At 55.6% G+C, this 11,966-nt stretch overlaps 1 protein-coding gene across 2 annotated transcripts in view; it reads right to left on the reverse strand.

The window, feature by feature from the left end:
• Nucleotides 1–341: 341 nt before the first annotated feature.
• Nucleotides 342–11,966, reverse strand: part of CGNL1 (cingulin like 1) — a 135,077-nt gene continuing 123,452 nt past the window's right edge. For both annotated transcript variants that reach the window (XM_023751608.1, XM_006085909.3), the window contains exons 15-19: nucleotides 4,017–4,100; nucleotides 3,242–3,366; nucleotides 2,206–2,314; nucleotides 1,620–1,783; nucleotides 342–549 (exon numbers count right to left, since the gene is read on the reverse strand). In XM_023751608.1, the coding sequence (XP_023607376.1) occupies nucleotides 420–549; nucleotides 1,620–1,783; nucleotides 2,206–2,314; nucleotides 3,242–3,366; nucleotides 4,017–4,100 (612 nt within the window). In that variant the 3' untranslated portion in view covers nucleotides 342–419. The remainder of the gene's footprint in view (nucleotides 550–1,619; nucleotides 1,784–2,205; nucleotides 2,315–3,241; nucleotides 3,367–4,016; nucleotides 4,101–11,966) is intronic.

Raw genomic sequence — 11,966 nt, forward strand, 5'->3', positions numbered from 1 at the left:
ATGTACAGCCTGCGCACCACTTCCCATGTGCACAGCGGCTGTTAAACAGTGACGAGCATTTGGACCCTTCCTCCTGGCGGGGGAGGGCAGGGGGCAGGAGCAGCAATGCAGACAGAGGAGCAGAGAGGACTTGGGCTGACGAATTATATTTCCAAAGCACCCAGCGGGCGGTGGCTGCCGGGCCTCGGGCGGCTCAGCCTTTACCCTGCAATCGCTCCGTAAGACCGGAGAGCCATGTTCGCTCACACCCCTAGGTGAGCGAGCGGAGCACGGAGGAATCGCAGGTTATGGGAAGAGGCAGCGAAGGTCTCGGCGCCACCAGAGGACGGGCGAAGGTCCCCTGCCTCCTGCTGCGGCGGCTGAGGGTCCCTGGGAGGAAGGACGGCCACTTGAGCCCCCTCCACAGGCCCGGAGAGGGCTCAGAGCTGGCTGACGGCATCCTTGGGGAAGGTGTAGCTCAGCGGCGCCTCGTAGAGGCTCCCCCCGTCGGTGCTGAGGTCGTCGTCGTCGTCCATGTCGTCCAGCACTTTGCTGGGCAGCTTCTTCAGTCTGCGGGGACAGCGGTCATGAGTCCCGGCCCTGGGCTGGGCCCACCCTGATCTGGAGATGGAGGCAGGGGCTGGGTTCCTGCCTCTCACCCCACTGAGTGGCAGGGAGCATGTGAATTTACCTTGACCATCAGGGAGCCAAGGCCCAGCTCTCAGCATGGAAGCCGCTGGCTGGGTGGGCTGGGCTGGGCAGGGCGGGGCTGGGACAAGGTCAGTGGTACTGTTTCCCTTTCATTTCAAGCTCCAATATGGCTCATCAGGTGCCGTTATTGATCCCACCTTAATTTAAATTTTTGATATCTTGTCCATCGAAGGGTTTTTTTGCATTTTTTAAAATATTGCATTTAATATTCTCTCTCTTGATTACTGAGACTTTTGGTGCCCCCTCAAATGCTGTGCCGTAATGCCGGCCCTGGGGCCGAGTTCTCGATGGACAAGCCCTGTTGATAGGATTCTCCAGGGGCTGGAATCTTCCGCCCATGATCAAAGAACTACCTGTGCCACCAGCACAGTCAGCCTCCGAGAAAGGCTCCACTCCATGGAGGGGCGTGAACCCAACCCACCCCCAACCCCAATGCCCAAGGCAGTGACCCTGCAGGAAAAGCAACCCCCCACCCAGTCCCCTTCAGACCACAGAAGTGGGGCTGCAGAAGCAATTCTCTCCTGCAACCAGGGATATCCTAGTCCTCATGAGGATGCACACCAAAACTTTACCTTATTTCTCCCAAAGTTACGTATAAATAGGAGAGCTAAGGGCTGATCGAGGAGCTGCCCCCTCTGTGGCGGTGGGAGCTAGTGTTACCTGCTCTGAGCCTCAGTTTCCCCGTATGGACAACAGGGACAGTATCTGCCTGACTGGCACTGGGGCATTGGTCTGGGGATGACACATGTGACACATGTGAGATCCTACTGAGCACGTGGGGAGACTGAAGTGGGCAGACACTCTTGCCTGTAGGATGGGATGACCCCCAAAAGGCGACAAGAAACTGGCTTGAAGCAATTGGAGTGAGGGTGCCCTAAAAGCACTGAGCTCTCTTCAAATGTCCCTGTGGGGTCACCGCACTTGCCCACCTTATGTTCTTCTTCAAATTGTTGACCTGCCCCTGCAGCTGCTCATTGACATCCATCTGCTCCTCCAGCTCCCTCTGCAGCTTCTTCTTAGAGCTTTCAAGCCTGTCGATTTCCTCCTCGGCCTCCTCTACCTGGCGCTTCATTGCTTTCAAGCGCAAGCTCAGCTGTGTAGGGAGAGAGGGCAGGTTAGTGCTGCTGCTCACCAGCCCGGCTGGATGGAGAAGAGCCCAGCGTGGACAGGCCAGTGGTCCAGCCACCTCTCTAGGCAACCATGATTTCCGGGGGAGGGGCGGGGGGGGTGAGGAGATCGGGGGAGGGGGGGGTCTAACCAGTCTCATGGGAAAGTGGAGATAAGCCTCTGTGACAGACCAATCCGCTTTCTACAAGTCAAGCTCAGGGTTTGAAGTTGGCTGAGACCTTCACTAAAGGTCAGAGAGGCCCTATTCAATGGGGGACGGGGTGGAGTGGAAAGACAGGGATCGGTCCACCATAGTTCCCTCGCCCCCCACAGAGGCCTCGCTGCCCTCTTGCTTCCCAGCCTGGGACATACAGATTCATCTGAATGAACTTGCAGAGGGTCCCTCACCTGGTCCTTCTGATCAGTCAGCGACAGGTGCTCATCGTCCACCTGCATCACCAGCTCCTTCACCTTCCGCTCCAGCCGGCGGTTGCTGAGCTGGAGGCTGTTCCGGTCCCTGGAAGGATGGAGGAAGCAAAACCGAGGGCTCTCTCAGCCCAGCCCCACAGGAGGCCCGGCCCAGGCTGTGCAGGAGGGCGAGCCGCACCCAGAGATGCCTGGTCCACTCAGGGCTGAAGGTCAGAGAGACACTCGACTACAGGAGGAAAAGGCTGGTCATCGGACCGATGAGGCAACAGGGCCTTTAAGAAGGGGAGTGACCTGCCCCCGGCTGCAGAGGCAGCGAGGGGCTGAGCTGGGACTAGACCTGCCCTGGCTTCTTCCTGTCCTGAGCTTCACTTTGTAAGACAGAGTCACTGCCAGGCGACGACTATAGGCTGCTCCAGCCCAGCCTCCGGAAGTCCTACTGCTAATAGAGAATGTGAAATGTCATACCCACACCCCTCCCAGAAGGAGAGGGGCCACAAGTAAGAACTGAGGCTGGTCAAGTTCAACCTGGTGCTGGTCCTCGGGCTGCAACGGGGAAACTAGCTGCAAAGAATCATGGTATTGGAAAGGTGTGTGGTCGCCTGATCCCATGTTCCTCCCACCCACTGTGGGGCGACCTGCCAGCTCTGACAGATGGCCGCTCGGCCTCTGCTAAGCGGAGTGAATACACTGGCCCTCAGGGCAGAGCCAGCCCCCTTGCCTCTAATCTGGCTCAAACTCGTACGAGGCAGCCTGTCCCACGGAGGGGAGGGGAATAAGCAGCAAGCAACAGTGAAATGCTATGGACGAAGAGCAGGAGTCCTGGGTTTTAGACCAATATTCAGCCAGGCTACCTTTCCTAAGTACTTCCTTGGATGGGTCTGTTTCTCATCTGTCAAGTGGGAATAATAACAGCAAGGCTGTACTTGCTCTGCCCTCCTCACATGAAGGCCTCGGGGAAGATGCAATGCGATGCCCACCGCCCGCCAGGCCTCGCACCACGGCTGGGCAGGCTCACCTCTCCTCGCTCTCCAGCCGGTCCTCCAGCTCCGCGATCCTGGCCTCCAACTGCACCACCAGCCCCTCTTTGCTGGACCGGTAGGAACCTTCCAGGTGCATAATCCGGCTCTTTAAGTCCTTGTTCTGGAATCAGACAGGGAGACAGTGAGGGGCTGTGTGTCCACCTCACACTCTGCAGAGCAGATCACAGGTGGAGCCAGCGTTCGGTCAGTGACCGCGATGAGCCTGCTTCCCCCACCAGGACGGGTGACCCGGGGGACCTGGGGAACCAGGGATGTTTCCAGGGAATGGCTTGGCACCCCAGCCCTGTCAGGCCAAAAGGAGAGATTCTATCCCATTCGCATATAAGCCTGAGTGAAATCTTTGCCATGGCCTAGGACTCTTATCAGACAAATGACCTTGGCCTCTCATAAACCTATTGGCAGGAGAAATAGGCCCCTTCCCCAATATCACACATCATTTTCAGTGAAGAACTTACATGAACAGCATGTGAAAGAAATAATGAGTAAGTAAGCTTGGTTAGCAACTCGTGTTTGATAACACTAGTTCTTTATTTTTCCCTTTCCATTAGAATTTAGCCCATTTTAGCAACTAGAAAACACTTGCAATGCCACCTCCCCCAGCTGTAAACTTCCAAGCACATTTAATATTATGAGAAAATTCTCGCTGGAGATGGTTTTAGAAATACCTCTCTTGGGCAAGGTTGGCCCCGTCATCTCTGCATGCTGTGCAAAGGAGGGGTGGGGAGGGCTCAGGGGGCCAGCTGCCCTCACCTGTCTCTCCAGGGAAATCTTGTCACACTCCAAGTCTTGCCTCACAGCTCTCTCCTGAAGCAGCTCGTTCCTCATCTGCTCCATCTACACCAAACAGCAAAAGCCGGGGTTAGAGGGGTTGTGCCAGAGCCTTTGCACTGAAATGGCTCAGACACGGAATTCCAATCACCAGCCAGCTCCTCTCTGTGACATTGCGGGGACTCCCGCCTTTTCCCTTCCTGGGTGCAGGAGCTGTGTCTTCCATGTTCTTGTTTCTCGACAATTGCGAAGATAACAATACAAATAGCAATGATAGTCCATAGCTGACCCTGCTGCTGTGAGTCAAACTGTGTCCCCCAAAAGATACACTGAAGTCCTGACCGCCACCCTCGGTGCCGCAGATGTGACTTCCTTTCAAACAGGGTCTTTACAGAGGAAACCAAGTAAAAATGAAGTGGGCCCTAAGCCAATATGATGGGCCCTATGAAAGGGGAAATTGGGAGGCCGGGACAGGGGTGCAGGAAGAGCGCCATGTGAAGACGGCGGATTACAATGAGGCATCAACACGTCCGGGAACAGCAGAGACTGCCAGCAAACTCCCGGAAGCCAGGAAGCGGCCAGCAGGGGTCCAGAGGGAGCACGGCCCTGCGGACACTGTGATTTCAGACCTCGGCCTCCAGAACCGAGACAATAAACTTTTGTGGTTCTGGGCCCTTTATGACAGCAGCTCTAAAAACGGAGGCACCTGCCGAGCACTCCACACGCACTATCCTATTACATCCACGATCCAAGTTGTACCGTGACCAACCATCCCGGCTTGCCCAGGACCAAGAGGTGCTCAGGACACAGGACTTTCAAGGCTAAAGCTGGGACAGTCCCAGGCAAACTGGGACAAGTCAGTCACCAACTTGCCCGAAAACTACACAACTGGTAGTAGGCGGAGCTGGTGTTCCCGGAGCCCCGACTGCTGTTTTACAAGTTCCAACCACAGAAAGGCTTCCACAGTTAGCACACGCAAACGCTGTGAGATTTCCCCCTTCTTATGCCAGAAACAGAAGTCGGCAAGAACACAGGGCAGCTCCAGGTGAGCTGGCAAAGGCCACGTGTTACTTAGGATTTCTTCTATATTAACAGGAAAGGAGCCTCGCCGGGCAGCATCAAGAAATCCAGTCGTCTGCCCCGACATTCCGCACCTCTGTTTCTCATCTCCAGGCGGCTTTGGCGGCAATGCACAGAGTGTCATAGGCAGCGGCTCCAGACCTGCTCCCAGCACTGTCCATCAGAGGCGGGGCCCCAGACCTGCTCCCAGGGCTGTCCACCAGAGGCGGGGCCCCAGACCCGCTCCCAGGTCTGTCCACCAGAGGCGGGGCCCCAGACCTGCTCCCAGCACTGTCCATCAGAGGCGGGGCCCCAGACCTGCTCCCAGGGCTGTCCACCAGAGGCGGGGCCCCAGACCTGCTCCCAGGGCTGTCCACCAGAGGCGGGGCCCCAGACCTGCTCCCAGGGCTGTCCACCAGAGGCGGGGCCCCAGACCTGCTTCCAGGTCTGTCCATCAGAGGCGGGGCCCCAGACCTGCTCCCAGGGCTGTCCACCAGAGGCGGGGCCCCAGACCTGTTCCCAGGACTGTCCACCAGAGGCGGGGCCCCAGACCCGCTCCCAGGACTGTCCACCAGAGGCGGGGCCCCAGACCCGCTCCCAGGGCTGTCCACCAGAGGCGGGGCCCCAGACCTGCTCCCAGCACTGTCCAGAGGAACCAGGAAATAAGACTGTGCCTTCCTTCTTAAGGTTGGGGTCCAGCCTGGGTAGGAGGTGTACATGCAGGGGTCCCTGCGGCCTGGGGAGCATTTATAACAGCCTGGCCTCCAGTTGGATTTTCACCACCGGGACAGGCTCCCTGGTGAGTAAAAGATGAGCTCACCCTGTCCCCACCTGGAGACAAGACCTGAGGGTCCTAGAAATAGTTCGAGGAGACACCACCACACGGGGCCTAGCTTGCACCTGCTCCCATCTACCCTGTCCCGACCAGTGTGGTGTGGCTGGCCCAGAGCGGGCGACAGGGAGCAATAAGGAATGAGACAGGCAATGGGCAGGGCCTGGACATCAAGGCCTCTGAGAGCACAAGGGGGAAGCTGGGACTCTACCCACGAGTGACAGGGTACCCTTATGGTCCAAAAAGTAAAAATAATATAACGCTCACATTTTTGCATTTCTTCCCGGCAGACTTTTATGTCATAGGGGCCCAGAACATTCCAGCAGAGGACAGGGAGGCCCAGGGCAGTTACACACATGCTGGAGGAAACAGGACTAGGACCTGGGCCAGACCCACTGCTCACTGCCCACCAGGCCACCTGCTTTCTCCCAGTGGTTCTCAACCTTCCTAATGCCGCGACCCTTTAATGCAGTTCCTCATGTTGTGGTGACCCCCAATTTCATTGTTACAAATTGAACATAATTAAAGCATAGTGATTAATCACAAAAATAATATGTAATTATATATGTGTTTTCCGATGGTCTTAGGCGACCCCTGTGAAAGGGTCGCGACCCACAGGTTGAGAACCTCTGCGACCAACTCAGTGAAAGGGCTTCAAACAGACCTATGGTTCAACTACAGCTGCCACATACAACCCAAGACTCGGGGAGGCAGGCAGTCCCCTCCGGGCTGTGCACACCAGGGCACAATGCCAGCCATGCCAGGGGTCAGCGGGCAGAGCAGGTAAAACTCACCTGCGGCCCGTTCCCACTCCTCCTGGCCCAGAGCCCTCGGAGTCACATGGTGGGAAGGGGTGCCGGAGGATGCCTGTAACTTCTGTATGAGCACAAAGTCACGGTAACGAATGTGGGCTCACAGCCCCACTCCGAGCGTGGCTGAGCCAGCCGACGACACCACGCAGGGCGGGCGTCCGCATGGCTGGGCCACGGGACCATGACGTGCTCCTCGGGAGAGTATGTTCTGTTCACAGCCCTGGGCACAGGCCGGGCCTCACTGAGGACACGGTTAAACTTTCACTGCGATGGGAAGTAATTAACAGGCCAGACCAGCGGCCTAGCTTCCCTTCCCCTGTTGTGACCTTGGTCATCTCACCTCTGGGAGGCAGACTTCAAGTTCCTAAAACAACAAACGTAACGGGATGCCTATGAGGCCCTTGGAGCTGGCCTACAACCGTGAAAGCACATGTTAGCATCCTCCCCGTTTTGGGGTGCTGGGCAGCTCCCCTTCCGAGGAAGCCAGAGGCCCCCGCCTCCATCCGCAGGCTCTCCACACATTTGGGAGTGGCCCCCTGAACAGACCTGCTCTGTCCAGGTGAGAGGTGAGTGTGTTTGTGAGCACACACTGTGTGCTGGCACCGGGTGGCCTGGAAGGATGGGTGGGTTCGTCTGTTTGTTCAGACTGTACTGTCGGCCCTGGGACACTGTGACAAAGAGACCGACAGAGCACCCACCCGGATTACAGCCTCGTGGGGGACAAACGGGCTCATCCTGGTCAGTGTCACTGCAATGGGAAGGGCAGGGTGCTGGTGCACAGCAGTGGCCACAAGCCAGACATAGAGGCCAGGCAAATTCTCCAGAGAAAGGGACCCTACCTGAGACCTAACTGAGTGTCCGCGTCAGGCAGGGTGGGGAAGGGGGCAGGAGAGGAACTGCGGCTTTCCAAACGGGGACCCCGATGAGAAGGAGCAGGAGGTCAGAGAGAGGAGGGGCTGCTGGGAGAGTTGGAAGGACCAAGTTGTCATGCGGCATCAGGGCACAGGTTAAGAGATCAGGGGGAGGCAGACAGGGGCAGTCACTCGGGGCCCACACACAGGTGGCAGCAGCGAACACCTCTACTGCACCTACTAAAGTAAGTCTAGAGCAGTGTGACAGTTACTCATTTAACCCAGCTCCCAGGAAGGAGGTAAGTTACTGTCCCCTTCACCCCGAGGGTCCAGGAGCGGCTGCAGGTGCAGGTGTGGAGACTGGGTGGCGCCACATGAAGCCACAGGACAGATGAGCTCACCAAGGAGACGCATGAAGAAGGAGGGGGATCCAGAGCCCTGCCTGGGGAGCCCTCCCCACTCCACCCCATTAGGGGAGACAGAGAAAAGCAGGACACGGACCCGTCCCAAAAGCGGAGAGGGGTGAGGACTGAGGTAGGTCAGGCAGAAGGAGCGGGAAAGCATCTGGCTGGGCAAGAAGTTCGCTCTGGGAGGCTCGGCACAGAGGGAACCAGGCTGCAGAGGTGGGGAGGCCCCTCCCCTCTGGAACCCCCGAGGCGGGACAAGATGACAGCCTCAACCAGAGGGCACAGAGGGGGTGGCAGGGGAGATGCCCTGCACTCAGAGCTGGGGGGATGGAGGGGGCAGGCTCCTCTGGCTCAGAGGGAGGGAGAGAGGGAAGGAGGGAGGGGAAGAGGAGGGAAGAAGGGAGAGGGAGGTTATTTTCCCAAAAGTGAAGGGTAAGGAAGAACTGGAGGCCTGTAGAGAGAGAACGAAATTTAGAAATTTCATTGCTGTGGGATGTGAGGCCACAAAACGCCAAGAGACCATAAAAGACCGGCAGCGCAGAGGCAAGGGTCTCATTGCAGCTGTACAGCATCTGCTTTTGGGGGTCGGGTGACTGCCGCAGCTGTGCTCCAGCCCGAGGGCCAGGACAGAGGAGGGAAGGACGGAAAGGGAAGAGGCCCTGAGACAGGCGCTGAGCGACTGGGAGTGCCTGCTGGGAGCCCATTAATCCTCCCGCACTCTCTGAGGCGGATGCGGTCACCCCCACTTCCAGGTGGACGACTCAGAATCGGTGGAGTTCTAATCTGGGATTCTAGTCCAGGCTTTCTGGTTGAAAGTCCTACGTTCCTTTTCTCCCTCTCAGCAAACCTGTAGGCCCAGGGCTCTCAGGAAAAGCAGCCCCTACAAAGAGGGGGAGCTCTGCGAGGACTTTGGAGCCCAAGAGAAAGCCATGTCTATGAGGAGGGACTCAAGGATCGCCAAGCAGACACACAGCACTGGGCCTGGGCGGGGTTCAGGGAAAACCCTGCGAAGTCAAACCACTGACCAGGTCTTGCTCCCCCAGTGGCCTGAACTGAAAGCTCTGGACCCGCCAGGAAGCGGGCCTCCGGGGGAGAGGAGCCTGGGGAGCAGCATCAGGGGGGCCTCCACGGGTTCCAGACCCCCCTGGAGAGCCCCAGGCAGAGGGTGCCTCTCCAAAGAAAAACACAAAACAAACAATAAATACTTCTCTCCGCTCAGCCCCTCAAAGATGGCTATTAAAATGGAAGTATCAGGTAGATCAGAGTGTAGAAGAGGAAGGAACACATGTGTAGCCATAAAACCTAACAGTTACTAGAACCAGGCGGCCCATTTCTCTTGAGGCTTTTGGAAACCCAGGTTTTTGGCAAACGTGATAGGCTTCCTGCAACTCTTCACAAAGGACAGCCCGACACTAAATCCTAAAATAAACCTGCCATGCGGAGCCTCGTACAAGGCACGTCATGTGATGTTCCCGAGGATGGGCTGGACCGTACGCCAGATCCCGGGGCCCCCAGGAGTGGCCCGAGGAACTGGGATATTCCAAATCTCCCGAGCCCACACGCAAGACAACAGCAGCCTCTGGCCGCGCCAGTTTCCTCCTTTGGAACAGGGAAGTGACTCTGAGGCTGGGAAAACAGGTTTACATAAGCTCAGCGCTTCACGTGCTGTTTACCCATCAGCTATATTAAATAGACCAAGTGAAAACTTTCCCGTCAAATTAAAACCGGAACGGGAGCTGGAGGCAGCCGTTCACCACAGCTGGGCTGCGCGAATGCTGCACCCTGAGCACTGGGATCAGAATAACAGCATCGCATGCCAATGGGTTTTAGGGCGGAGGCACCCGTGACCTGAGCCAGCTCTCGGGATTAGAAGCAGCTGCCTTCTGGGTTAATGAAAAGCCAGAGGTACTTAGGATTGCTAATAACAATATTTAACCCCATCACCTGTGTGTACCATTGGGCGGGAAAGGCTGGTGAGCCTGCACTCCTCGCTGGCATTAAAATGATACTCAGTCACCAGAAAGGAAAATGACCATTAACCCAAAACCAACTGTAAACATTAGGGTTTTGAACAGCTGGTATCATAGGAGGCAGTTCTGGGAATAGGATTATTTTAATGAAAAGAAAGAAAGAAATCCCGTTTTGATCTCTCACTCACTGACTGCCTGGATGGACCCCTATATTTCCCAGTCCCCTACCCTGGTGGCTGCACCCCTGGTGCAGACCAAGGAGCAGGTGGGGGCCGGCACTGGGGAGCAGTTCCTTGAGGTGACTGCAGAAGCCCGAGACTTTGCCAAGGCAACCGAGTAGCCCCTGGAAGCTCCCAAGTTGGTCTATTTCATCCTGCCTGCCAGCTGCCTGGGTGGGAAGAGTCATCTTCCCACTGGGCTGGGTCATCTTTGCTTCTCCGCCAAGCAAACGTCTCTCCATTCAGGCCCAGCTCACTGCTACCTGTGTGCACTCAGCCACAGCGATGACAGAGCAGTGCCCAGGAGCTAGAACAGCGAACTCATTTAAAACACACCAAGCAGGGCCTCTTTTTGCCATCTGGGTCCTGGACTCATGAGGAGAGAGGAGAGGAACAGGTGAACGTAAATCTTCAGCCATATTAAGAGACCGCATGGCATGATTTTTAACTTGGGAACAGAGACCCCAAATGTATTGGGGGAGGTTACTCTTACAGTCTGGTGCTGGGATGATGGGAACAGGTGGGAGGCAGTCGACTTTGGAGTCAAACCTTGGCTCCGCCTCTTACACGCTGTGTGACCCTAGGTCAGTGGTTCTCAACCTTCTGGCCCTTTAAATACAGTTCCTCATGTTGTGACCCAACCATAAAATTATTTTCGTTGCTACTTCATAACTGTAATGTTGCTACTGTTATGAATCGTAATGTAAATATCTGATATGCAGGATGGTCTTAGGCGACCCCTGTGAAAGGGTCGTTCGACCGCCAAAGGGGTCGCGACCCACAGGTTGAGAACCATTGCCCTAGGTAGTGCCTTGGCCTCTCTGGCGTTTGAAAGCCAACGCAAGGCCCAGGCACAGCACCCAGCACCTGGGGAATCCTCAGTAAGGTGGTAACTGTCAAAAATGGCTTTGGAGGAAGAAGAGAAAAAAAGGATTCTCTAGATTTAAACCGAGCAAAGCCAAAAAAACACCTCTATTTAATTGAATTTTCCTTCAAAGTTAAGTCAATCAGAAACCGCCCCCCTGTATTAGGTGAAACTGTATTTGGGTGAGAAAACAAACACTCATCTTTGTTTTGTAAAAGAAATCATTTCACCAAATCCAAACCCATCCCTCTCCTTCATGCTAGTCAGATTTCAAAACAAAACCTGAACATGCAAAGGTTTGAAAAACTTGTCTCTCAGTTAGGATTCCCTGAATGCATCAGTTTGAACAATGATATCCTAAGCACATACAGGAAACAATGGCCTTAGAAAGGCTGGAAATTCAGAAATAATGTGGCCAGCATTGATTGAGCACCAGATGCATACAGGAGAAAGAGGGGGACAACGTGGAAAGGATAGGATGTTTGATCTCACGCTGCCTTTCCTGTCCTCTGTCCCTCAGAACAGCCCAGGTGAGGCCCCTCCAGGTCTCCCTTCCTGTCCTACTCCCACCCCGGCCACATGACTCCCAGATCCCTGTGAACGCTGCACTGTTCTGTTCAATAACCTTTGGTGGCTCCCCAGTGCTGTCAGGATAGAGTCCATCCAAAACTCTCAACCTACTGGTCCTATTAATCCTGTGAGGAAACCAGAACCCTGATCAAGCCATAGCCATCTATTCCTGCTCCTACCTCCCAGCCCTGGTTCACACCATTCGTTCTTTCTAGGATTCCTTTCCCACTCCTCTTAGTTTGTCTGAATCATACCCTTTCTTCAAAGATAACCCCGGGTCCACCTTCCTCTAAGAACTCTTCCACAGTCTTGTTATGATGGTCTTTCCCTCATTAGCTGCCTGAACCC

The sequence above is a fragment of the Myotis lucifugus genome, unplaced genomic scaffold (assembly GCF_000147115.1).
Source record: "Myotis lucifugus unplaced genomic scaffold, Myoluc2.0 scaffold_23, whole genome shotgun sequence".
In the NCBI taxonomy this organism is placed as follows: Eukaryota; Metazoa; Chordata; class Mammalia; order Chiroptera; family Vespertilionidae; genus Myotis; species Myotis lucifugus.